Source organism: Calypte anna, chromosome 10, assembly GCF_003957555.1.
Source record: "Calypte anna isolate BGI_N300 chromosome 10, bCalAnn1_v1.p, whole genome shotgun sequence".
Lineage (NCBI taxonomy): Eukaryota > Metazoa > Chordata > Aves > Apodiformes > Trochilidae > Calypte > Calypte anna.
The window spans coordinates 19,123,547-19,149,332 of record NC_044256.1 but is presented as its reverse complement, the minus strand read 5'-3'; the positions used below and the strand labels follow the sequence as shown (position 1 = coordinate 19,149,332).

Genomic DNA, 25,786 nt, shown 5'->3' with positions numbered 1-25,786 from the left:
TCCCTCGGTGCTGCTCGTTGTGGTGTGACATGGGGAAGTGACCTGAGCTGGATTTGGCTCGGAGTCATTTCACATGTTCTGAGAAAAAAAAAAAGAGAAGCTGTAGTCTTGAATCAGGCAGTAGTTTGCTTCCTTGTGGACTTGAGTCATGAAGCTGTAGATTGGATTTTTTTCCCCCCCTCCTCTTGTAAAATATCTGTTTCATGTTCCCTCCCGTGGGCAGCTGCTGGGTCCCGCTGTGAGGCATTAGCTCAGTTGTCTCCCTCTCATCCCAGGGGCTTAGGGAAGTGTGGGGAATAGGCCAGGTGGAGACTTTGTTCCTCAGCCAGAGAAGTCAGTCTGATGGGGCATCTTCTCAACCTTGTTTGAGTTATTTCATTCAGCTTTGATTGGGTGTGATAATGGCAGAGACATGAGGGTGCAAAATGTGGAGAGCCTGGAGCATCCTCCATCCCTTCTCTGAGCTGTCCTATCTGGTGGCTGGGGATGGGGGGAAAAACAACAGCTGAAGCAAAAGAGGAATAAGCATTCAGTTGCAAGCAAATATTGCAAAGAAAAAGTGCACAGAGCTGGGTCTCTTTCCTTCTAGCACAGAGCAGGATGGGGCTTCCTCCCTCTCTCATCTCACCATCTATTCTGGTTCCTCTTAAATGAGCAGCATTCCTCCAAAATGTCTTCCTTGCTTCAAACCCTCCGGAGTCACGCAGTCCCTTTTCTTTTTTGCGATCTGAGGCCCAGCGTGGACAATAGAGATTTGGGATTTTCACCCCTCTGATTAGTGGGCAGGGGATTTTCCTCTGTGCTGGGAGAGACAGCTCTTTAATATTTCCCTCCTTTTCCAAAGCTGAGAGAAAGGCGATTTTTCTTCCCTTTAGATGTGAGCAAAGGCCCCTGCTCCTGTTACTCCTGGAGAATTAAATAGATAAATGGGCGGTGCTGGTGTTCACGCTTCACTATGTACAAAGCAACTTGCATTCAAAATTGGGCTCATGGCAGTTCAGCAACAACCCTGCACAATGGCATCATTAGACACGCAGGGCCAGCACAGAGGCTGCTCTGCAGCTGGAGTCACCACCAGGATGGTCTGACCTGGGGTTTGTTTTGTTTTTAAATATATATTTCTAAAAATGCATCTTTTAAAGAAACAAAAGTACGGCGTCTTTTTTCTTCAAGACTTGGGGAAGCATCCCTGTTTGAGAGCAGGGGGAGAGAGGAGAGGCTGGGATTTGTGGTGTCTGTACGCCCCCCATCTTTTGTGCTGCCTCTTTCTTGCAGGAAAATCCTCCCTTTCCAGAGAGCAGAGAGGAGCAAATGCAAAATTTACATTTGCTAAGCCTCCACTTGACAAACTCCTTGAAAATATTCCCTGGTAACTTGCTCTCTTAGTGGGGAAGGTCTGCTAAGCCAGAAGGGAGTGGAGGATGTAATTAATCCCTCTGCTTGCTTTGGTGGCTTGCAGGGGAACATTTGGGAAGCTGTGGTTCCCAGGAGGATGGGTGCTTAGTACATCTCACAGGTACCAAGAGCTGGTTCTGCTGGAGCTATCAGCCAGGTTGGAGAGTGGTTTAGGTCTGGGTTTAATTGGCATGGTGGTCATTGTATTTTAAAAATTGACCCTGACTTCTGCTGACCTGGAGAAGGAATTACATTGTATTAGTAAGTTGGGAAATTCAGCAGCTGTCACCAGCTTTGGGATGGAGCCACTCTTGGAAAAGGTTGGTTGTGCCCATGGCTTGTTCTCTTGCACTGGGCAAACCATCTGCCTTCATCTTCACCTTCATGAGTTGTAGTGAAGCTAAGGAAGCTTGCCCTCCTTGGCAGGGGTGTCTGGGAGCCCTGGCATGTCCCCTTTAAACTCTTCTCCCTTGACCTGTGTCATCTCTGAGACATTTTAACCATGTGCTTCCATTGGAAGGGGTCTGAACTTGACAGACTGGTGACAGAAATGAAGAGAAAAGGTCTTGGTTTGTGGACTGGTCAGTGGTGGGGAGGATGCTCAGCTTCTCCTCGGCATCCTCTTGGGTCAGAGCCAACCTGGGAATTGACTTCCCTGTAAGTCATTTAAAAACCCAAACCAATGTGGTTGCAGAACAAGCTAGGTTTCCCAAATACTGTTCTAACACTGGGCTTGGTACTGAACCTTTCAGATCTTTTTCTCCCCTTGTGCCTGCAGTTGATAATACTGTTTGCCTTTTAATGATTGAGGCAGGCCTGGGATTTGCTTTGACATATCAAGTTAATGTTTTCTTTTTCTATATCAAATCTAGGTCAATCTCAGGCTTAGCACTAATGCTGTACTGAGTCAAAAAGGATTGGCCACTAATGGTTTCAATTTAGTTTTTCATGGAGTAAAGAAAATTTTGCTCAATACCTATTTTCACTTTTATTCCATTGGTCTTTCCACGGGGCCTGTTAGGATGGAGAGAGTGTTTGTGCTTTGATTAGGGGAGACCCAGCAATTCTCTTGGCCACAACAAGTCCTCTGTGGTGAATACAGATGAAGATAAGAGCTGTTCCTCACCTGCTGTGTGCCCACAGGAGGTACCTTCAGGGACTGGATCCCACTGATGGGTGCTGGGAGATCCCAAACATGGAGCTCTCTTTATGGAAGAGACTCACCAGTGATCCAGCCTCTTCCTAGTTGAGGTTGTCCCTGGTACAACATGAAGGAAGGAGAGATGAAGAGTAACTCAGCCTGAATCTAGCCTTGGCCAAGGTCTTTGGGAGAAGCATGGGATGACTGTAAGGACCATTTTCTGTGAGCCCATTTGGTTTTGTCTTTCCCTGTCCTGGACTGTGGGTACAATCACCAAAATCCAGGTGTGATGGCAGCAGAAGCTCTGAGACACTGTGGCTTGGAGCAGCATTGTGGAGCAGTGACCCTGTGAATGGTTTGGTTTGATTTTTGGTTTGGTGACCCCACCCTTTGCTCGGTGGCTGTGTGGATGGGACCATGCTATACATGGAAATGGCAAAGGGAAGTTTAGTGGAACAGGGTGACATTCAACCCATGTGGTGACAGTTAAAGGGGTGCTGGGGCAGCACCAGTCCCCTTGGTGCCACATGGGTGCTGTGTTGCCAGATGACAGAGTCCACAAGCAGATGGATTAGAAGGTGCCTCCCCTCTCAAGAGCTCGTGGATGAATATTGTGCTTGTATGTATTTATTTTTTAAATTATTACGGCCATTAGCATAGAAATGAGATGCAGCTCCCTGGCTGCTGGCCAACCCCACCCAGGGCTGGTGTGAAGCTTTTTCCTGTGGTGGCTGAAACAAAAATGCCCTGGCTGCTAACGGGGCTTCACCCTTGAGAGACAAGTGACAAACAGGAGCAGGCACTCCACTATGAGCCTTTGTTACAGTCAGTTGGGGCAGATAAAAAAAATCTCAGGTGGATCAGCAAAGATTTAGCCCCTCCAAGCAAAGCAGTTGTGCTCCTCTCCTCGCCCCCAGTGATTTATTTCCAGGCTGGAAGCAGCATCCCAGGTAATCGCTCGCGTTCGAGTTGCGTTGCTGTTTTACAGGGGATGTTACAAAAGCTTTTGTCTCTGCAACTGTAAATAAACTCGTAAAACCCGTGTTAAAAATAGCATTTTGCAGCTTGGCACATGAATTTTTAATGCGTCTTCTGCAAACCAGCTGGTCTTGGCAAGGGTCACAGTGTTTCCTAGGCGTTTAACATAAAACTGTGCTTCAAAGCCACATTATAGGGTCATTGAAGAGTAATATTTTACTTAACGTCCTCATAACTGAATTATTTATAACTCCCCATGTTTTATTCATGATAAATATTAATACTACTGTCTTTAAGAGAAGAGGTTATTGCTGCAGTTTTACCTATAAGAGGTGATATTATTGAAATAAAGGGACAAGGATGAATTCTGGAGCCAGCAGAGCCAAGTCTGCACCGGGGCTGCTCTCGTTCACACCTCCCTCTTCTCATCAGTCCTGTCAGCCACTGAAAAACCTCAAAGCTGAGCATCTGTACATTTGAAAGGAATTTTCCTGCAGGCATCTGAATCTGCTGCTTGCTTTTTTTTCTTTTCTCTCTTATATTAATAAGTTTTGTGTCATTAACTCCTGGATTCATTCTTTGGTGAGAGTTCACAAGCTTTCAGTTGCAAGATGATCACCCTGGCCTTGACCTCCAAACAGTAGCCTGAAATATCTTGAGCTTTCCTGCCCTGGGGACCTCTGGACTCCCTGTTTTTAGAGGCAGCCCTTGCCACTTTGGAAGAGGGAGACTCCTCAGTAGCCTTGGGGCTCTTCTCCGCTATGGCTGAGTGCTCTGAGCTGCAAGCAACCTTATTTCAAGGCTAGGTGTGCATGAACTGGGTGAACTGCCATTCCACCATTGCTCTCCATCCTTTACCAGGGAGGACGATTGCATTAGCTTTCCTCCTGGGAAAGGGAAATACCTATTTTTGCAGCAACTTTTGTCTTGTGCTGGGACATTCCCATCTCTCTGGAGCATCTCACAGCCACCTCCTGCTCCCGTGGCTACACCCCATGGCTGCCCACCCCACCTTCATGGTGGCAAACCCTTCCCAACCCTCTGGGCAGGGCTTGAGGCTTAGCTCCATGTTCCTCCATCAGCTTAACAAATCTGCAGTCAGGGGGTAGTGGGAGCAGTGTGGGTTAATGCAACACATATTTAATGTATGATTGCTAATGGCCATCTCCCATCTGCCAGAGCCCAACTGGAGCCTGCAGATGAATGATTAAGCCACCCTGACACCCAGGCAGCTTGTTCCTTAGCAGAGGTACATTCATTACAATTGACAAGTGTAAAAGGGGATGAGGCTGAGGGGAAGGGGTGTTATGGGCTGGGGTGGCAGAGTAGGAGGCTCTTTGGAGTTTATTTTGTATGATGAGGGGAGGGATCTTCCCGTGGATGCTGTGCTGGAAATGAATCAGGAGCTAAACAACCACTGTGATGTTTATTAGCTTCCGAGATCTTTATTGCAGAGTCAACAGGCAGCACCTTCCAATTAATTAATAGTAATAATTACTGTATTATTTATGTAGCTGCAGCAGCATGCCAGAGTCTTTCTGCACCATGGTTACAGCTGTGGCTGGAACAGGCTGCTCCGTGTTCACGCTGCGTGGGCACGCTGAGGTTTGTCGTTCATTGTCGGCTGGTCCCAACCCCAGCAGCCTGGGTGAGCTGAGCTGCTGAGCTCCTGTCACTGCTCTTTCCCTCTCCTGAAGCCTGGTGCTCCACGGTGTGGGGATGTGGCTGATCCTTCCACTGGAAAGCAGAATACTCAATGGATGTGGAGCAACCACCAAACAAAAGTGGAAATCAAGGGCTGGAAGTTCTACTCGAGTAGCTGGGAGCTCTTTGGGTCAAGGTGTTTTAAAAAATGAGTTTAGGAGTGTGCATCAGAAGGATATTTACAGGAGATAAGACACTGGCAGTAGCAGAAGGGGGATAGACATTTTTTTGTGCTGTGAGCTTGGATCCAAAGCCTACTGAAGCTGTTGAGAATGACCTCTGGTAAGTGCCAGTGCAGTGTCTGTGCATCTCACTGCCTGTGTAAACCTTTCCATGGACCATGCTGGTCATGGAGCACTGTCTGCTGTCCTGGCTGAGTCAATGTCCAGAGGCAGATCATATCAAGAACTTGCCCCAAGCCTTGTTTCTCCATGCAGGAGGTTAGGCTGCAAACCAGCCTTCTGCTCTTGTGTTACCATTTTCTTTGCTCCCTCTAGGTCACGTGAAGCTGTTGACAGTGGATCTCCTCATGTGAATGTTTTTTTTCTCTCTTTCTATCTTCCAGCAATGTCAGACTTCCACATCCACCCTCAGAATGCTGTGGTGGAGGAAGGTGGAGTGGCCAGATTCCAGTGCCAGATCCATGGCTTGCCTGAGCCCGTCATCCTCTGGCAAAAGAACCGCATGCCAGTCAACACAGACAATGAAAGGTAAGACACATCCAAACCACGTGCTGCTGTCCTTTCTCCAGGTGCAGAAAGCTGGAAAAAGGTGGCCAGGCTTGCTTTTGCTCTCACTGTGCTAGGACACAACTGATGGTGGCTGAAGCTCTTGGCCAGCATGTCTGCCATGGAAGGCTCTTCCTGTTGATGTTGGGGGTTGTCTGGGTTCCTCTGGCCAAACACGGTGCAGAAATACTGCATGTCTCAGACCAAGATAAACCCCATTAGCTGATTTTGGAGGAGGCAAGGGCTTGCATTGACCTTCCCTGATCAGCCCTCCTCCTTCCCAGCATAAAGAGCCCACCCAGCAATCCTAGCGTTTGGCATCCACCATCCTTTCTGGCTCCATTTTGTACAACTCTTTTCAAGCCAGATCCATGCCTTAGGGCCTTCCATGTGGGTCCTGAACTTCTGCAAGGGCTGAATTCTACCGTGACCACCAGACTTTCCTTCCCAGGTGTAACTGAGCAGCCATTTCCCATGCAAACCTCCTGAAGAGAAGTCCCAGCTGCTCCCCTTCTCCAGCCTGGGCCTGCACGTCCTCCCTTCCTGTGTTTGATGGGCTGCTCCCTTTGTATCGGAAACATCCCTCATCAGGGTTTGATCCTCTGAGCAGCAGTGGGGCCCAGCTGAGGACAGGTGCCAGGAAACATGTGCTCCATGCCCATCGTCCCAGCTGCAGCTCAGGAACCACACAGCCTTATCTGGGAGACAATCGGTGGCAGCACAGCTCTATCATGAACTGATGTCTGTGTGTTGGGAATAGGAGAAACCAGGAAGCTGTAAATATTTTTCCTGAAAGCCTTTATTCTTAAAAATGTCACTTCTGCAGCAGAAAGTGGTTGGGTGCTTTGGAGGCAGGAGAAAACACGAGGGCTGGAACAATGCCTGACCTTTTCAGCACTGAGGTGAACTCGCAGTAGAAGGACCCAAGAGGCCCAACCCTGCTGTAGAAAACTGCAACTGTCAGGTTTTGTTTTTTCTTGCATTTTTCATCTGAGTTTGGTTTTATTTTTTTGTGTAGCCCAGCACAGGGTTTTGCTAAACTTGATCTCTTCTGAAGGCTCCTTCTTCACACAAGTGCTAAACTGGGGATGTGGCAGAGTGCTCCAAGGTGCTATCAGTTGAAATAAGGGGTGCAGAACTTGGCCTGACACCTTTTGTGTGTCCTGATGAGATGTTGCAGGACAGGTGAAGTTCTCCAAGTCCTTCAGGCATAATTGCCTCTTTTCACTTGAATCCATGATGGAGGATGTGATGGTGACCAGAGATATGTCAAGGATTTGAGGATGACCAGGACTTTTTAGCTCCAAGAATGAGGGCAGTGAGCCTGCCCGAGCCCTGGAGGACATGGACTAGGAGCAGTTTTCCTTTGTTTGGTGTCTTGATTTTGAACAGATTGGGCTTTTTGTTGAAGTAAAGTTACTAAGGGAGGTTTTTATTGTCAGCTCAGTAGATTAATCTCTGACACCAGGAGGCCTGGGTGCTGGGGGCTGCTTCTCCCATTGAATTGGCTTTCTGCATTAATCACTCCGGGTGCGTTTTCTGCGTATAAAGTGTATATAAATTTGTATGCTGAGTCTTGCACTTGGAGGCTTTGGAGGCAGAATAATAGCTTTGGAATTGAATTTTCTAATGCTGTGGGCAGATTGTTAACAAAAATGAAGGCTTCTTGTGGTATAATTCATCCAAAACAATGGGCATTTTAAAATCCCGGGGAGATTGCAGTCAACTTTTGGGGAGGTGTAGAGCTGATTGCTGTCACACTGCCACTGACACCGAGCAGCACGTTTGGAAGCCAGCACAGGGAGCTGGTTATAGGCACTTAAGCATATGCTGATATGGGGAAAGATATCCCTCATCTTCCACACAGAAATGGATTATTAACTCATCACAGAGGATTGACTTACTACCTGCCAATTTAAACACATGGTTGCCAAGCAACCTGTAATGTATGTATGCATACGTGTGTGTGTGTGTGTATGCATGCACCATTTAAATGTACCTCTGTTTTAAAATTATAAATATTTATTTCTGTTTGCATAGGTCTCTATATTATACTTTCATATACCTATTTTAGACATCCCTTTCCATGCATTTGAGGTTTCAGGGTCATGGGGATTTGAGTGGTGGACCTGGACCTGGTACTTTTCCCTGGTGCTTCTCCATGGTCCCTGTACTTCAGCTGATGGTTAAGAAGTCCCTTGTCAGCTGTCTTCCCATGCAAATGTGCTTGCCAGAGCCTTTCCACAGGTTAAATAGGAAGCATCTATTTCTTAGCCTCCCAGCAAAAGTCATGTTTTCTTGAGGAAGGAAATAAAAAGGGAATGTATCCCATGCAAGACAAGAGCAGAGGCTCAAATATATATAAACAACTAAAAAATAAGTGATGCATTGATAAGCGTGGGCTCAGCCTCTGGGGTTGCATCTCCCAGGTGGTATTGGCACCCCTGCTCCACCTCCAGAGCCTTCTTTCACATCATGTCCTGCCTTCCTGTTATGTCCTACCTTGTAAGTTTTCATTCCTGCTTTTCTTTCCCTGCAGGTACACGCTGCTTCCCAAGGGAGTCCTCCAGATTACAGGACTGAGGGCAGAAGACAGTGGGATTTTTCACTGTGTTGCTACCAACATTGCTAATGTGAAGTTCAGCAGGGAGGCCAGACTCACTGTGTCAGGTCAGTACCTGTAAACACTGCCCTGAATGTCTTTCTGTCACTGCTGGTCTGGACCAGGGCTGTTAAAGAGAGGTTCAGGCTAACAGCACTGGGAAGCATCCCTCTGTCCAGCCACAGCAGCTTCCTTGCTTGGGATTGTTACTAATTCCTGCCAGATCAGTCCTTTTGATAGCAGATAAATCTGTCTCTTCACCTGTAAATTGGTGCCAGTTTCTGGGTAGAGGGAGAATGGTGAGAAAATGAGTTACAGCAGCTTTACATTAAATAAATTCTTTTGGAAATGTGGAAGATTCATCATTTCCTTATGAGACCTGCCCACTCTGGAAGTAATTGCAGCACACAGGGTGATCAATTATTTATCTAATGGGGGAATTATGTTCTGGAGGCTGCTTGCATTGCATTGCAGCTGGAGCAGGCTAACCTTTCTTTGGAAGATGAGAAGGAGAAGTCTTGAGCACCTCAGGCTGAATTTTGACTTCGTTCTCCATCCACATTTGAAGTCAGTTGCTGAAACAGGTGCCTTGTGGTCTGCTTTCCAGAAATAAACCTGGCCAAAATCCCCCACTTGCTGTTTGGTTTCATGCTGCTGGTGGTCAGATGTGATGAAGCTGTAAGGGCAAATCAAAGCAACACCACATCCACACTTAGCACCTGCACAGATTTAGTTTGGCTTGTTTTTTTTTTAAGAGCACACAAAATGGCACTTGGAAGAGATGGCCTTGGGCACAGTGAAGGAAGGATTAGGGTGCAAATCTGCTTCTGCCACATTTCCATGTGGTGCTGCCCCCCCTGCCCATCCTCCATGAGCTGTCCATGTGGGACCCAAGCTGATTTCTTGGAGCCCTTTAGAGCAATAACTCATTAGCCAATTTCTCAACCTGATGTTAGAGTGTGACCTTCTAGTCAGGCTTTCTTCATTTGTCAGTCTTCTTAATTTCAAACACTGAGCTTCAGGAGTCTCCCTTGATGTTTCAGTAACTGCTCCTAATGTGAAGGAAGTGGGAAATACTGGGCCAAATTGTCCAGCTCAGTGTGTGATGAAGCAGCCAGGAGTGAGTGACACCTTTGTCCCCTCTTCTTAGAAATGCCTTTGATACGCTTGTCCTTCTGGTATGAAAACAGGACAGCTTGGTTCTTCTGGACTTCAGAGCATCTGTAGGTTACCTTCAGAGAAGATAAGAGTGCCAAAGAAGTAGTCACCTACAAATTGTGGCTATGGCCTGCTGGCAAGCTGGGCTCTGAGATACAGGACTGGCTGCTGGGTACCTGCTTTGGTCCCCTGTGACAGCGGTGGTACCCAGCATCCATGGCTTTCCAGTGTGGAACCATCCCAGATTCCCTGTGGAAATGGAGATGACAGCTTTGGAGATGTGAGGCAAGGGAAATCTGCACAGAGCTGGTTGGAAAATGTGTTTCTCTGTGAGCTGTTTTGTTTTTTTTATTTGGAGCACAGGGTCTTCCCTCAGGAGTTGTGATCCTCCTGTCCCTCAGATGTGTGTAAGTGCTGGCATGTGTGAAATGGGGTGAAGCTGAGGAAAGGGTGATGCTATGTATGTCAGCTCTGAGGGGTCAACTGGTTTTGAAAGACCTGGGACCTCTTGATGCCTGGTACTTATCTATCTTCTTGATCTATGAGAACAGTGGCCATGTGGAAGGCAAAGGAAACAGTGAAATATCCACATGGTGAAGTTCTTTGTGTCAGTTTATTGGTCTGGGTTATTTCTTGCAGGTCAGAAAGTGCTTATTGGCAGCTGGACAAGATGATTGTTGTAGTGAAATAGCCAAGTGAAATAGCCTTGTCTAGTCTGTTTTGTTCTCTTCTGTCCATTCCTTATTTCAGAGGGGTATTTCATAGCAATTTCCCAGGTTTCCTGGTTGTGAAATGTTTCTGGTTTTTCCCTTCCTTCAAGCAGTTGCCTGATGAACATGGGCACCATGTGCAAGTGTCTGAAGGGCTTGGACCCTGCTTCAGTCACTGCTGGGTTTTCCAAACCAAGCCCTGGCTGGGGAAGGAGGAGAAGTGGGAGGATGGGGATGGGTTTTAGGAACTTAGTGCCCAGCAGGACACTGCCATAGCCTGTCTGGAGAGGAAGAGGAGGGCAGCTGCCTGTGGGGGATGAAGGACCCTGCTTGGAGCACTCTCCTTCCTATCCCTGGCAGCGAGCATCATGGATATATCTTCAGTCCCCCTGATTGATTATTTTCAAGTGCCTGCTTAGCAGAGATGCTCCCGAGGGGCTGCCTGCCTCTCTCTGCACTGACACCTTCTCTCTCTGCTGCTCTCCTTTTGATCAAGATCTAAAAGCCTGTGCCAGCAATGCTCCCATCCCTGCTGGAGTGCCTGTCACTCCTGGTGGTGCTGGGGACCTCCCCACAATTGATGCTGGCAGAATCCCTAGGGACCACGTGCATCATTAGAGCTTTTTTCTCCTTGAAAATAAATCCCCACCAAGCTGCCCTGAACCCTGGTGTGCTCCAGCACCACTCGCCTGCCACAAGCCCCTTGTTTTGCCCCTCCTGACCCTGTATCAAAGAGTTTTTCTGGCAGGAGAAAAGTGTCAACCTCCCTGCTGGCATTGCCATGGGTTTTGGGTTTGGCAGCAAAGCTACAGGACCATGAGGTGGCCTTCCCAAGCACAGGTGAGCAGGGGTTGGACTTGGCCAGACTCGGGGAACTGAGCCCACACCTGAAAACCCAAATGCCTGTATAGGACTTGGAGTATAAATAAAAAAGCAAATGGGATTTTAAGTTTTTTAATTGGCAAAATAGTGGGGTTTTCAGCTGCCATTTCTACACTTGGGTGACCTTGGGCAATGCATTTAGTTTCTGTGTTTTGAAATACTGGAATTATTACATAATATGATGATAATGTCATATTATTCTAAGCGTGAACTGTTTGTATTGTGATTTAGAACAATAAATCTCCAGGAGTTTTAAAGGCACTGGGAGGTACTGAGGGGGAAGGTATTGTTTTTCAGATCTCTTGGGGTTAGCCAGCCGGTCATCTGAATTTATTGTGCATTCTGGTTCTCATCAAAAAAATCTGCATTTTATGGCTTGCAGTGAAATGCATTTAGGGAGACAGTCAGCTCTTAAGTCACACTGACATGGTGATTTTTCTTGGGTTTTGCCCATTTAGGCACAACCTCAGGAGTCCCTTTATCATTCCCCATTTAGCCCCCATAGGAACGATTAACAAACAAGCTGCTGTGAGCTGGGCTTACCCTTGGACCACTGCAAACCCCCTCAGCTAACCCCCTGACTTCACCCCTGAGCTGCTCTGAAAAGGGTAACACTGACAAGAGCAGGAAGAATTCATTTTTTTTCTTGCAGAAAAGCCCTTGCAGATAGGTTTGTGGGTTTGTTTTTTGTTTTTGATGGGCCACTTCTTTTCAAGAAGCTTTTTAGACACAGGAAGGGCCATGTAGAGGAGTCAGTCTGGGGTGTTCCCTGCAGCAAAGCCTGACCTGGGGCAGAACTCAGCTTCCCAGCTCTCCCTGTGCCCTTCTCCTGCTCAGGGGGTTGGAGGAACATGACCAGCCCAAGGATTTCTCTCCACAGGTGTAGAGAGCATTTTTGCCAGCAGCAGCTGTCAGATTGCTGAAATTCCTTCAACACTTCTTGACCTCAGTGTTTGTGGGACATAACCCAGCTCTTGTTGGAAATGGGGAGAAGGCTAAAGCAGAGATGATCAGTGCTCCTGTTTCCTGAGGGAGAATATCTCCTTTTATTCCTTCTCTCCTGCTCCCACCAAATGGGAGTGAAGGCTGAAGGGACCTTTAGCCCAGGAGGACTTGTGTCCTCCTCAGCTGCTGTGTACCTGACACAGGATGAGCTTTTTGCCCTGTGGTCTCCTCCTGTCTGGTGAAATGTGGTTTCTTTTGCTTTCCTGTCCTGTAGCTTCCTACCTGCCATCTTCTCCCTGTACATCTCCTCGCTGTGGTTCCTGCTTTGTGGTGCCCTTAGGTGGGTGGTAGAAGAGCTGCTGTTGTGGGATCATTTGGCTCAAAGTTTTTTCCCAGGAATATCATCACATTCTTAAAAACAAGTTCAGACATCATGCAAACATTACGCTGCTTTTGTTTCATGTTGACCTCAAATTCACACCAGCCACATCATTTCTACTTGGAGAATGCTTGGTGTCCTCAATGTTTCCATTAAACAAGAGGGAATTAGATGCCTTTTAATGATGATTAGATATTAAAGAAATTAATCACCATGAAGATAGCAAGATCCTGGCCCAGGTTGCCCAGAGAAGCTGTGGCTGCCCCATCCCTGGCAGTGTTGAAGGTTGGATGGGGCTTGGAGCAACCTGGGCTGGTGGGAGGTGTCCCTGCCCATGGCAGGGTGTGGGATCTTAGATCTTTAAGGTCCCTTCCAACCCAAACCATTGATGATTCTGTCCTTGCAGGCTCCCACTCCACTGTTTACAAGGACCCCATGATTCTTGTTGGCCCAGAGAACCTCACACTGACCGTGCACCAGACAGCGGTGCTGGAGTGCATCGCCACTGGCAACCCCCGGCCCATCGTCTCCTGGAGCCGCCTTGGTAAGCCCCAGGGGTGACTGGGATCCCTCCTCCTCCTTCTTCTCTTCCTTCTCCTTCCCATCTCCATTCCCTTGGCATGAGGAATAAGAAGGTGCCACTGTTTTATGCAACAAGTGACTCACCCTTTCCTTTCCCACCGTAGGCTTGAAGTGCTTTTTCTCCTCACGTCTACACTTTGGGTTGTTTTTTTTTTCTCTGCCAAGATCCTGTTTTTAGCTGTTAGAGAAGTGGGCTGGTTAAACCTGTAGATGTTTTGTGAAAGGTGATAATTTTATCTGTCCTGGAGTGACAGCATCTTTATCAGCTGCATCAAAAACATTCCCACTGTTGGCCCAAAGAAAAATCATACACAAACACAGCTTTCACCTAAAACAGAATGGGAAGAAACGTGCTGCCTGCTCAGGGATTTTAAAATAAATTTTGAAGGGAAGACAGGATTTAAATTAATGTGTCTGAAGCTCTGAAAAAAGTGATGCTTACTGCTGGGGTCAGTGATATGCTTTTTTAATCAGCATGGAAACCAGAGGCAGGGTCTGGTGGCATCAGACAAGCAAGGAAAAGCAAAGTGCTGTGTTTCTCCCAGTCTGAAAGGGTTGTTTTAGGCTCTAATTTTGTGGTAAAGGCTCAGAAACTATTTTCCTCAGAGCAACGTTCCCATTGCCCTACAGAAATCCATGCAGAGCCAAGAGCTGATGGCTTTTGGTTTATCTTCTGGAGTTTCTAGCCCCTCCTGTGAGGTTGAGTTCAGTTAGCATTTCCCAAGCCCTTGTGGTCTGTGAGGTCATGTCATTTTGGGATGCTAATCTCTTTGAGTCCCCCAAGATGACTGTGAAACACAAACAGGGATAATCCTGTCTCATGCAGCTGGGCTGGATGTGGGACTTCATCCCTGTGGCTCTCCAAGGGTCAGGGTCCAGCTCACTTCCCACTCCAGAGCCATCTGCCAGGGGATGAAGACACAGATCCAGCATCAACCACATGATTTCTCTGCTTGGATCCTCTGGTGGCTTGTAAAATCAGCTAGTGACTGCCACAAACTGCTTTATTTTTATCTCCAGAGCCATAACAGTCAGGCTGATGCTGGTTTAGAAATTCCCCAGGTAGGCTGGATCACTGGTTTGGTTCTGTTGGACACAAGGCAGCTCTATGTTAGTGCTCAGCTGTAATAAACTACTTTATAATTGCCTTAATTATAAGTGTTTATTACTTTTCCAAAACACTTGTCTCTACAGAGCAGTCCAGTAATGAAGATGTAATAGTTCTGTGTGAGGTTTGGCTGCCTGGTCTGAGCTCAGCAGTGCCTTCCACCAAAATATAGCTGCCCTCTCCTCTCTGCTTTGCAGAATTAGAGCTACTGAATAGGAAAGAGATCCCATTATTTCCCCTTCCTCAGGAGTGTCACCTGTCCAGAACATCACAAGATCTTGTTTAATATTATTACACTGATGTCAGTATCCATGTGGCTTACAGGCTCTCTGAGTTTTTGGATCTGTCATCTTTTTTGGTACCACTTCAGAAGTGCTTTCATGGCTGTTGGATCAGGAGGAGGGAAAGGGGTTTATGCTGGGTGAGGAGATCCTCCAACCATCTGTGCACGTGGCTTCCTCCCATGGGAGGGTCTCCTTCTTGAAGTTCCTCCTACAGAGCTGGTTTAGCTTAAATAGCTACTTAGTTCACTCAACTTAGGAAAAAAAAAACCCAATTATAATCCACTTCCAGAAAGGAAATAATCCATGGCCACAAAGTATTAGAGAGATGCAGCTGATTTAGCAATAGGCTTGACTTAATTTCAACAACAAAAAAATGTCAATTATGTGTGAGCATCTTTCTTGCTTGGTCAAAATAAGAGTTGTGGCATTGCCATTGTGCTGGGCATGCTTCTCTTTCAGGGTGTCTCTGCACCCCTTTGCTCATATGTTTGGTGTTGTGGTATTTCCTCTCTTAAAAAGGAGCAAGAAGAACCCCACCAGATTTGCTTTTACAGCTTTCTGGGGCAGGGCAAAGCAAACCCTGCACAAAACTTACACTTTTTTGCTTTGGCCTTGCTAAAACCTGGCTGGTTTTCAGTGGAAAAGGCAACTATACATTGCTTGGAGGAAATAATTCAAATTCTGGGGCAGTTTTGGAGTGTCACACAATCAATTTTGAATTTCATGTCCTTGGGAATACATTGTAGCCCCTGACCACAAACAGAATCCCCGTGTCTCACCACGCATGGAAACGTCAGCGTTCATTAGAGAGCAGGCTTGGAGCAAAATGTAAAATCATTAAGGGTCTGTTCAGGGAAGATGGGGTTTTTCCTTTCAGAGCCTCTCCTCACTTCAGGCTTGGGACCTGTATGTGTGCTCAAATGAATATCCCGGGCACTTACTGCAAAGCCTTTTGAATGAGTGACTATTTTAATGTATCCTTACCCTTTAAGTGACAGGCCACTGAGCCAGCCACCATAAAAGGTACCGAGCCAGAATAATAAACTATTTAGAGAGATATAGAAAAGTGAGGGGAGAAAGAAAAGACAGTGATTATCTGATAGCGTTGTCCAGAAGTTGTCAGAAAGGGTCTCACAATGGGAAGGAAATTACTAAAGAGGGGGCCATTCAAGAAGTAAACTATACAACAATTGAGGGAGCCAATTAATTGGTAACTTATTGGACACAGAAGCTTGCAATAGATGGCTGACTGGTTGACAGGAGCACCGTTCCTCTAAGTGTTCAGAAATAATAGAGTAAATTTCACCACTTCACATACTGAATAGTCAACTGTTGCAATGTACTCTAAATATGCTAATCCACAGTGCCCAGTGTCCGCTGGAGCAGGAGACCCATGTGTCTCAAAAGTGGAAGGCTACTATGGCACAATACAAAGAATTCACAAAAGACCTAAATGATCAACATTAGAAAGTTGTTACTTTCTTTCTACTTGCTACTTATGAAAGAAAAGCTTTGGCTCGTTGCATATTTATATCACCCCTTTTAAGGGGTCTCTGTAATTGGTGCTGCTGTGCCAATCACTGGGTTTGCAGGCAGGGGATGGACTCCAGAAAGCATCAGGTACACCTTGGAGAAATAAATCATGTGGCTCCCAAACCTCGGGCATCTTTCACCCAGACTTCATGCCAGCGGGCAACCTGGAAGCCTCTACCTGTCCATAGCCAGAGCATCTTTGGAGAGCATCTCCCATTTGAGAAAGGTCTTCTTTATTTAATGAGTTGCACAGCTGCTCTTCCCAACCAGCTGAACCTTCTTCTTCAGTCCTTGCCAACTGAGGATGGACAGAGAGAATCTGGCAGGCAATTCCACCCAGAGTGGCTTGTTTTCAGCCCTCACGTTTTCTGCTTTTGACTCCATAAGAAGAAATAGAGGGTCATGTTAAAGAAGCAGCAGTTTAAAGCCTGAATGGGTCCTGAGAGCTTTGAGAGCTGAGCAGCATGGGTAGCTTTGGCAGTCTTTTGGATCTCCTCCGTGGAGAGATGACTTGATGGTGGTAAGCAGTGCCATGAAGATGGGTTTTCAGGGTTTGGATCCCTTCATCCAAGCCAGTCTTCGGGTCTCCTGGGTAAAGGCAACAGAGTTAAAACATAGAGCAGCCTTTGCAAAGCAGGTGTGAGACATCAGTCCCTCTGCCTGACACTTCTGCAAAGTGCTGAGCTTTCAGGATGCAAGGAATCTTTTGTGTAAATACTCTTTATTATATATGTGTTGTCACTGTTAATAAGAAGGACCAGATATTGGGTGAAGAGCTTCTAACTGGTCAAATGATGAGCTCAGGCTGGGTGAGGCACAGTAGAGGAAGAAGGAGGATGGGGCAGACTGGGAAAGCAGAGCTATTTCTCTAGAAGCTCTTTTCACTGCTCATTGGAAGGGAGGAGTTGAGCAAGAGATGGGGTGATGTGACATGGGGTGATGTGGCACAGCGAGCTCTGCTGGCTCTGAGAGGTGGCCACAGTCTCCAAATCAAATGGCAGAGCCCCCGAGGGTTCTGAGCTTGGAGAGCTTTGTTCTTCAGGGAAATGAAAGACACTTGATTGACAGGAGATGTTTCTTCAGGCCACCACACCTCTAATTAGTAGTTGGAGCTGGAGAGGCAGCTGAGGACCTATTGATGCTGGTAGTTGGACTGTGTGGAGTACCTGCTGCAGGCTGGGTCTCTGCACACTTAAATTATGTAGCATGTTATAAATAATACAGTAAAACTACTGACAATCAAACCATATTTCTGTGGTATTTCTTCAGGCAACAATGTGCTGAAGCATCCAGGTATGGCCACTCTGCATCTTTCACCAGTTCCATCCCTCCCTCAAGAGAGAAATGTGATTTTTATACCTATTGTGAAGATTGACTTCCACAAGGTGTAATTCAAAAGATGAAATCAAGTCCAATTTGAATTTAATTCAGACCTCTTCACACTTCAGTTCAAATGATGTTTGAAAGGAATGGTTCCTTCTTACTGCTCATTAAATGTGGGACAGGTCATGTTTTACTGGGCTTTTTATGACTGAGCCATTTACTGCTGCAGTGGCTTGGCCAGCTTGGGGATCATTTAATCATTTAATTACATTGTTTTTCTCCCTCTGAAAGACCAGAGCAGTTTTTATTTTATTTTCTTTTATTTTGCAATGCAAATAACAAAGTGGTCTGGCCTTGCCTGCCTAATGAAGCAAGGCAACCTTTTAAGTTTCAAAATTTCCTGAAAAACAATATATTAAGAGCATGGCAGGAGATGGGTTTGTGAAGTGCTTGGTAGCTTTCAGCCCCTGCTTTGCTGTGGATCTGAGATGGGATGCCTCACTTGTATGGTCCAGGCAACTTGTGTGTCCCTCTGTTTTCCACGGGGGTGTCCCATTGCTGGGATTACACCAGATGCAGCCACTGGAGTGGTTGTTTGCCATGAATATTGGTAACCAGCCTGAGTCTGAGGGCCTTCAGCTCTCAATGTCCCTGGGAACTGTTCTGCCCAGTGGATGATGTTGAATTGTGAAGTGGGTTGAACAAGCCCAGGAGGTGACCCATGGGGAGTAGAAACCAGCAGGAGCATCTCAGGTCTCTCCCCATGACCCATGGCTTCCTACAGGGCAGTTCTGGTTTTATTTGGCTTCCTCCATTTCCTCAGCAAGATCATGGCACAGACAAACAGAACTCACAAGAAGCAGTTTTCAGATGAATTCTTCCTTTCACAAGCCACAAATCTGAAGCACAAGACACTGCTATTGCAGAGCACTGTATTGTGGAGGCCTCATTGCAAAGTCTGGTGGGGAGATCACCAGGGCTGCTTCTTGCTTCTCCCATTTTTGGAAGTTCTTTAAACTCCCCCATAAGCAAAGAGAAGAGAGGAACTGGATTCCTGTTTCCTATTTGAGGGAAGTGTGTTCCCTTTAAATGCTCCCCTGCCTTGCCCCTCAGCTCAGACACCCAGACACATGCAAGGACTGATTTAGAGCTGCCTTTGTCAGATGGTGTCTTAAAACACAAACCAATGAAACAATAAAAAGCAACAGCCTGATCCTAATGAAACACATTGTAATTAGAGCTGGCTGGGAATTTTACAGTGAAAAGAGTCTTTGGAAGAAGGTGAATCTCCTGATACTGAGCTATTTCAAGCCCTTTGATTTGGAAGACCTTGTGCTGGAGCTCAGATGTGGTTTTCTGCAAACCTTGCTGCTGTCCTGCCAGCCTGCCTCAGGCTCAGCACTCAGGGTGAAGACAGATATTTCCAGTTTCCCTTCCAAGCCAGAGGAGCTGGGTAGATCTGACCATCCAGCTGAGAGTTTGGCTTCTTGGTCCTGGGCTATTCTGTGTGTGCAAAAGTTTAGGAATTGAAAATCTGACGTTCACAGTGCCCAGAGCCATAAAACTCACCGCAGGGTTTGGCAGGCAGAAAGATACAACTTCTGGCTTGGGAAATCTCAAGTTATAAATTAATTTCTAGTGGCTGGGAGAGTGCACCAGGGAAGTACTGCTGTAGGTTGGCTGCTCTTCTCTTTCCCAGAGCCTCCCCATTGGGAGGAGGCTGTTGAGCTGGGCAGATTCTTGGTCAGTGTGCTGTAATGGCTCATAGAAGCTGCTATCATTTAATTTGGTTTAGCCATTCTCTTGGAAAGTTTCTGGTTGCTGCAGCTTAATTTAAACATGTGTATGAATGCCATCTCTTGTTCAGTGATGGGATGTTGGTTTTCCCAGCAGCACAAAGTGTAGGTTTGGCCAAACCTCTCCTTGAAGATCCAGGTTTTCTCTGGAGGGCAGTGCTGCTAAAAGCATCAGCATCTCTGGGCTGTGCCCAGCAGAACCTCTCACAAAAGTCCAGGATGTCACTCTTCCCCCTTTCCTCTTCTTTCAGATGGTCGCCCGATTGGGGTGGAGGGGATCCAGGTGCTGGGGACAGGAAACCTCATGATCTCAGACCTCACCGTGCAGCATTCCGGTATCTACGTGTGTGCTGCCAACAAACCCGGCACTCGGGTGCGGAGGACGGCGCAGGGCAGGCTCGTGGTGCAAGGTGAGCAAAGCCAGGGCTTGCAGAGTGGTGGTGGCCACTTCTCTGTGCCCTCTGCACCTTCTCTACATGTCCCCTGGGCACTGCCAAGGGTTGGGTTGGACAGATGCTGGTTTCACTGCTCTGATGGTGTCAGGTGAAGTGTTTCATTTCTACGTTTGCTTTCTTCTGTGTTTTTCCATGCTTTTTTCTCCAGGTGTGTCTCCTTGCCCCATGCAGGTAAGCAGCAACCAGGTATCATTCCACTGAGGCCTCAGCTGCATGAGTTGCAGTGGTCTCCCACCCCATCACAGGCCTTTATTTGGCTTAACAGACACTGGTGGTTACTTGTCATCTCAGCAGAAGTGTCATCTCACACTTGTACATCTCAGCAGAAAGCCTGGGCTGAATTAATGAAATTAATTAATCAAATTAATTTCTCACCCCTTCATGGTCCTTAGTGGGGGCAGAGGAACTGTTCTTGCATTGGGCTCTTCTACATGATGGATATCACTCCTGCAGTATCAGTATCACTCACAGAATATTGTTGTCCAGCTGAAATGGCACAGCTAAGTCTAAAGTCATAGAATCACAGAATATGCAGAGTTGGGAGGGACACAAGTCAGTGATACTGATTTCTTTAGCAGTCCACACTTGGTGCAAGCCCCCTTTGGGGGCTTTGCTCCCCTTTCCTGCAGCAACTCTCTTGAAATGCCACTTGTATAGAAATGATCCAGCCCCAGGCAGAGATCAGCACTCCCAAAACCAAACAAATCTCCCTCCCTGTGCTCCACAGGACCAGTCTCCATGGTGAGGGGACCCAGGCAAGCATTTCAGGAGGCAAACCCAGCTGGCAGCATGCTCTGAATGGCAGTAATCCACCCCTGATTACAGGCACTCACCTCCTCTTCAAGCTAGGGCCACTTCAAGCATCTCCTGCTCTTATCAGTTCACTCGTTAGCTGTTGACTGATAATATCCTGCATCTAAAATTACACACCTCCTGCTGGAGCCAGCTAATTGAACCTTTCATGCTGGTGATGGGGAAAGTGCCCTGCTCCAACCCTGATGCTCACCTGACATGTCCTGGGAGTCACTGGGGAGGTGATGGGACACCGCTCTTGCAGCAGCCCTGGGTGCTGGCAGCCCTCTGCCCCTTGGGAGCAGTGTGGACAGGGTGCTGCTGCAGGGCTGCTTGTGCCTCCAGAGTCCTGGGTGCTCACCAGGCATGAGAGGAGGTGGAAACTCCCCATTTCTTTTACTGTTGGATTTTAGGGTGAGTGATGTAATGAGGGGACAGCCCAGCTGGCTGGGGATGGGCACAGCTGTGTGTCCCCTTATTAAGAAAAACCAACCCAGGCATTAAGAATGACCTCACTGTGCTGCTGCAAACCCTTTGGAGCTCCTGCAGGACAGCTCTGCATGTGCTGCAGGTATAGAATGATAGAGTGGTTTGGGTCAAAAAGGACCTTAAAGATCATCCAGATCCAACCCCCTGCATGGGCAGGGACACCTCATGTAGCAGTGGTCTGCTAGAGCCAAACACAAAGCTGATGTCCAAGAGGCAGGAAGGCAGAGCCAAAAGAAATTGCTTGGAAAATCTATGAAGCTGTAAAAATGCAGCTATTAAATACTGTTGACTGCTCCTGTTGACAACTGGGTGAAAGGAAGGAAAGGTAGCACAGCTTCTCATCACTACAGATTGGCAGTTTTCAGTCTCTTTGTAAGTTTGAACATCAGCTGGTCTGGTGCTGGAGTTTATTTGGGATAGATTTGCCTGGGGGGTTTCCCTTGAGCAACCAAGATGAGAACTTGCCCCTAGAATGGTAATCACAGGGCTGTGGAAACCTGGCCTTATGGTGGAAGGCTCCTGCCTTCAGTATTAGCAGAGAAGTGGACAGGGGAATGGAGAAGCATGGCCAGTGTGTCCTTTGCTGTATAGACATGAGCTGCAGTGTCCAGGACCCCAACCTGTATTGCCCAGCCATAAAATATTCATGTTCTTTGAGGGGGACTGTTGTTCCTCAGGGGATTTAATGGCAGAGCCTGGCCAGGCTGCTGGATTCATCCCAGGTTTGCCCTCTGGAAGCAGCTTTTCCTTCCTCCCAATCTCATTTTGCTTGAATTTTCCAGCTGAGAGGTACAAATGATCACTGTTCAGGTTTGTCTGGGGGGAAAACACCCGCAATGACTGACGTGGGAGACTGTGGGTTTTATCTTTGTGGAGATGTCAGAGATGCAAATTACATCCCTAAAGAGAATAAAAGCAAAGAACGGGCTCTCAAAAGCCTGGTTGGAGAGGAAGTTAGCACAGAGCTGGGACAATACAGCGTCCTCAAAGCACACCAGGCCAGGTACTTGCAGCTTTTATGCAGGGGCCCTTGAAGTGCCTGGAGGCACAAATTAACTCTCCCCCCTGTCTTTTGAAGGAAGCACTTTTTATAGGTGGGAAGCTGGGGGAGAAAGGGTGATGCTTCCTGTTAGTGGGAGGCTGGGACTTGGACCACACCCCCCCTTCTGCTGCCAGCTGTGGTCCTCTTCCCCATCAATGGTCCTTGTCCCCATCACTGCTCCTCATCCCCATCACTGCAGCCACACAGGCAGAGGTGTCCTGGCTCAGGGCTCTCCTCATGCTTCAGCAGTAATGTCCTTTCTCATCTCAGGCTCTCCTTCAGATCATCTGATGCTGTCTTCCTGTCTTCCAGGGAATTCCTCCTCCCTTCAGAAGCAAAGGCATCAATCCCCCCACTCCCTCCCTCCCTCCCCTGGCCGTTTAGGCTCCTTTGATCTCTTTTGTAAGGTTCTCACAGAAGAAAGTTTCCATTTTCTCTTCAGATCCCAGCCTGGCCATTTGAATATTGCTTTGTGCTGGGCTGCAAATCAAAGTCCTCACGGGGGGAGTTGTGGAAGGGCCAAAGGCGGCGCTGGTTGAAGCAGAGGGTTGTGAGTGTGTGTGTGTGTGGTGCAAAGGAAGAGGAGGCAAGGAGGGGAAAAAAAAAAAAAAGAAAATATATCAAAGCGTTTTCTCTCTACCTCCTGTGCAATCTTTTGTGCTTTATTATGTGTCTGGTGTCATAACAAACTGATGGGCTGTGAATGGCCAGATGGTCACCAGTGTTCTCCACTCCACGCTTCATTTCCTCCCGAAAGCTATGCAGAAAAATGAGATCCCATCTCCTAAACGAGGGCCCATCTTAAGGACAGGGTTGTGAAGGCTTTGCTGACAATGACTGCCTTGTTCCCCTTGCTTTCTGCTGGCAGGACCAGGCAGTACTCCTTGGTCCAGCAGATCCAGCCACCACTGGGTTTCCTGATGTTTCTTCCATTGTTCTTGCTTGCTGGCAGTGCAAGCCTTGGCTGTAGGCTTGAATTTGGCAGCAGATGTAGTGTGGTTGCTGTGGTTGAGGCTCAGCCCTGTGGTACTTGGTTTGTCCTTGAGTTTAGCCCTGAATTCATGCTGCAAAACCAGCTTTGGTACCTGCTGTGTTGGGTCAGTGTGCCTCGTGGAGCAGTCCCCCTCCTGCCCACGTTTTCCTTCTTGGGAAAAGCCACAGAGGCCAATGGGCACTTGGATCTCATCTGTTGGGATGTTGGCTTAAAGTTCCTGAACCCTCTGGAGCATCCTCCCAGGAGCATGACAGTAGGTGATGTGGAAACACCAAGGGATGCCACCAGGCAGGGACAGTTCAACACAGCAGAGGTGGGAGCCATGGAAGGAGTGGCCTCCTGCTCCCCTGAGAGCTTAAACCAGTTAAACAAGGGCTGGGGAGTTTGATCTGGTTGTGTTTAATGAGCCAGAGAAGAGGAGGAGGGCTGCTGGAGGGGAGCAGGGACCTGAGGAACCCAAAGAGCATCACTGGCACCCAGCCAGTGGCTGCAGCTGCACATTTGTCACCCCATGAGCCACACGTGACACCAGCTCCAATCAGTCCCTCTTGACATGGGCTAATAAGGCAGGACAAGGGGAACTGGTGATTCCAGAAGGGTTATGCTGGGTGCCTCTTGCCATGTTTAAACTTAATTTCTGCTGGAACAAATGGCAGGTTTGAGATTTGGTGAAGCTGGGGAAGGGGTGGGAGGAGGCAGAGGTGTAGGCAGAGGTGGTGGGGTCGTTAATGAAGCTGCAGCAAAGTGCTGTGTGGTGGCTTTGTCCTTCCTTGGCACCAGGGTTTTGCACCTACGAGTACTGTGGGTGCAACTCAGGAGCCTGGGTGGAAGCAGGGAGGTGCAGAGCCACTTGCTCAATAATTATATCTACAAAACTACACCAGCCAGAAGCAGGAGGTTAAATAAGTCTTAAATCAAGTCTCTGATGCTCTCACCATACCCCACAAAGGGTCTGTTCCACTGCAAGGAACAAGAGGGGCTTTTCCCACTGTTCATCCAGTTGAATAATATCCAACTTTTATTAAACCTGTCCTGAGTTTTAATTTTTAAGTCTTGAGGTGGCAGGGGGTGGGGAAGGATGTAGGAAGGAAAAAGAAGGATAAGGAATCGATTGGCACCTAGGGAAGTTTAGCAGGAGGTTCTGGAGATGTGTGTCCATTATCTTGCTGAGATCAGGTTCATTAGTAGACCCCAGTGCCAACAGAAGTATACTGGCAATAAACTCTGCTGGCAGACACCCCCCTGCTGCTGACTTCCCTCACACCTGCCATGCTTTTACTTCCCTTTGATTATTAAAAATGAAAGAGGGAGCTTCTCCAAGGTGGATGGGCTCCTCTGTTCATCTTCGTTGCTGCTGCTTCCACCTGATTTTAGGCTTCAGCAGCAACGTGGGGTTTATTTATCATTTTACCCTTTGAAGTGTAACTGCTTGAATAAGCTCCTCTACTTGGCAGAGTCTCTCAGGCCCTGCTTTCAGGTGACTGAAGTGTTGTTTGTTCTGATAGATGATTTTAAATCTTGTGTCAGCTCCTGGAAGGGGGGGACATAATTTTCTTTTTAAAAATGTTATTGTGAAAGGTGAAAATGTTTGGTTAGAAAGTGAGTTAGAGGGATGGTGGGGTGATCTGCCAGGCTTGGCAGGACCCCAAGGGTCCCAAACTGCAAATCTGAGGTAAAAAAGCCTCTCCAGTCTTTTGTGACTAGGGATAGTGTGAGACTGGGGAGAGGAGAGGGGCTTTAGACCTTGATGCTGTTGGCCTGAAGCCTACAGGACCCAACTTGGCTCTCCACACAGCACTGGGCTAACCTTCAAGTGTGTTCTATGAAGCCATGGCTACCAGGATGGGCAACCAAATTGCATCATTGCATTGATTACAGACACACCACCCAAACCATGGCTATCTGCTCCCAGTGAGGGCCAAGCTATGAGGTTGCTCTTTGTACCAGAATAAAGTAGGATCATCATCACTTTTCTCACCCTGCTGCTTCTTCCTCCTTGCAGCCCCTGCAGAATTTGTGCAGCATCCCCAGTCCATTTCCAGGCCCGTGGGGACAACTGCCATCTTCACCTGTGTGGCCCAAGGGGAGCCACCACCACAGATCACTTGGCTGAGGAATGGGCAGATCCTGGAGACCAGCGACCACATTAAGCTGAAGAATAATAACAGGTAAGTCCTCATGTGCTGGCTGCTGGGGTTGTGCCATTCCCTAGGGTCAATTTGGAGTTACCATGTGTGGAGCTACTTGATGGTTCAGAAATGGTTGTTCCTGCAGGTGGTGTTCTTGGATAAATAGCAATTTAGCTGTTAGCTTCAGCTTTTACACAGACAGTGGGTTTGAGACAGCTGTGGTTCATTTTGGGCTGTTTGGTGAAGGCTGGCAGAAAGCAGTGGGGCATGCAGCATGTCCTGGTGTGCCCTACAAGCATTTTCACTGTAGTCCTGTCACACTGGACAGTGACTGATGTGCTTGAGGCAGAGGGGCACGAGTGGTGCAGAGAGTTTGCATCTCTGCTGCTGCAGCACCTTGAAAAGGGTGGCAAACATCTCTTTAATCGTTTTCTTATGGCAATCATTTAATGCAATTTAGCATCAGTCTTTCCCACTGCCAGCTGAATGATCAGGTTACATCACATCTGGCAGAGGCACAGGGAGCTCAGCCAGTTCCTGGGGCTCAGCTGACACGTGGCATCTTCTCAAGCTATAGTAACATGATTGTAAAGCTGAGCCCTAAGGCCATCGTACTCAGCCATGTTGAACTTTTGGC

The 25,786-nt window shown here is 47.6% G+C and overlaps 1 protein-coding gene across 1 annotated transcript in view; it reads left to right on the top strand.

The window, feature by feature from the left end:
- The window catches only part of IGDCC3 (immunoglobulin superfamily DCC subclass member 3), an 87,739-nt gene that overhangs the window by 46,754 nt on the left and 15,199 nt on the right, over positions 1–25,786 (top strand). The window contains exons 3-7 of the mRNA XM_030457087.1: positions 5,784–5,928; positions 8,486–8,616; positions 13,029–13,166; positions 19,500–19,658; positions 25,023–25,188. Coding sequence (XP_030312947.1) covers positions 5,784–5,928; positions 8,486–8,616; positions 13,029–13,166; positions 19,500–19,658; positions 25,023–25,188 — 739 coding nt within the window. The remainder of the gene's footprint in view (positions 1–5,783; positions 5,929–8,485; positions 8,617–13,028; positions 13,167–19,499; positions 19,659–25,022; positions 25,189–25,786) is intronic.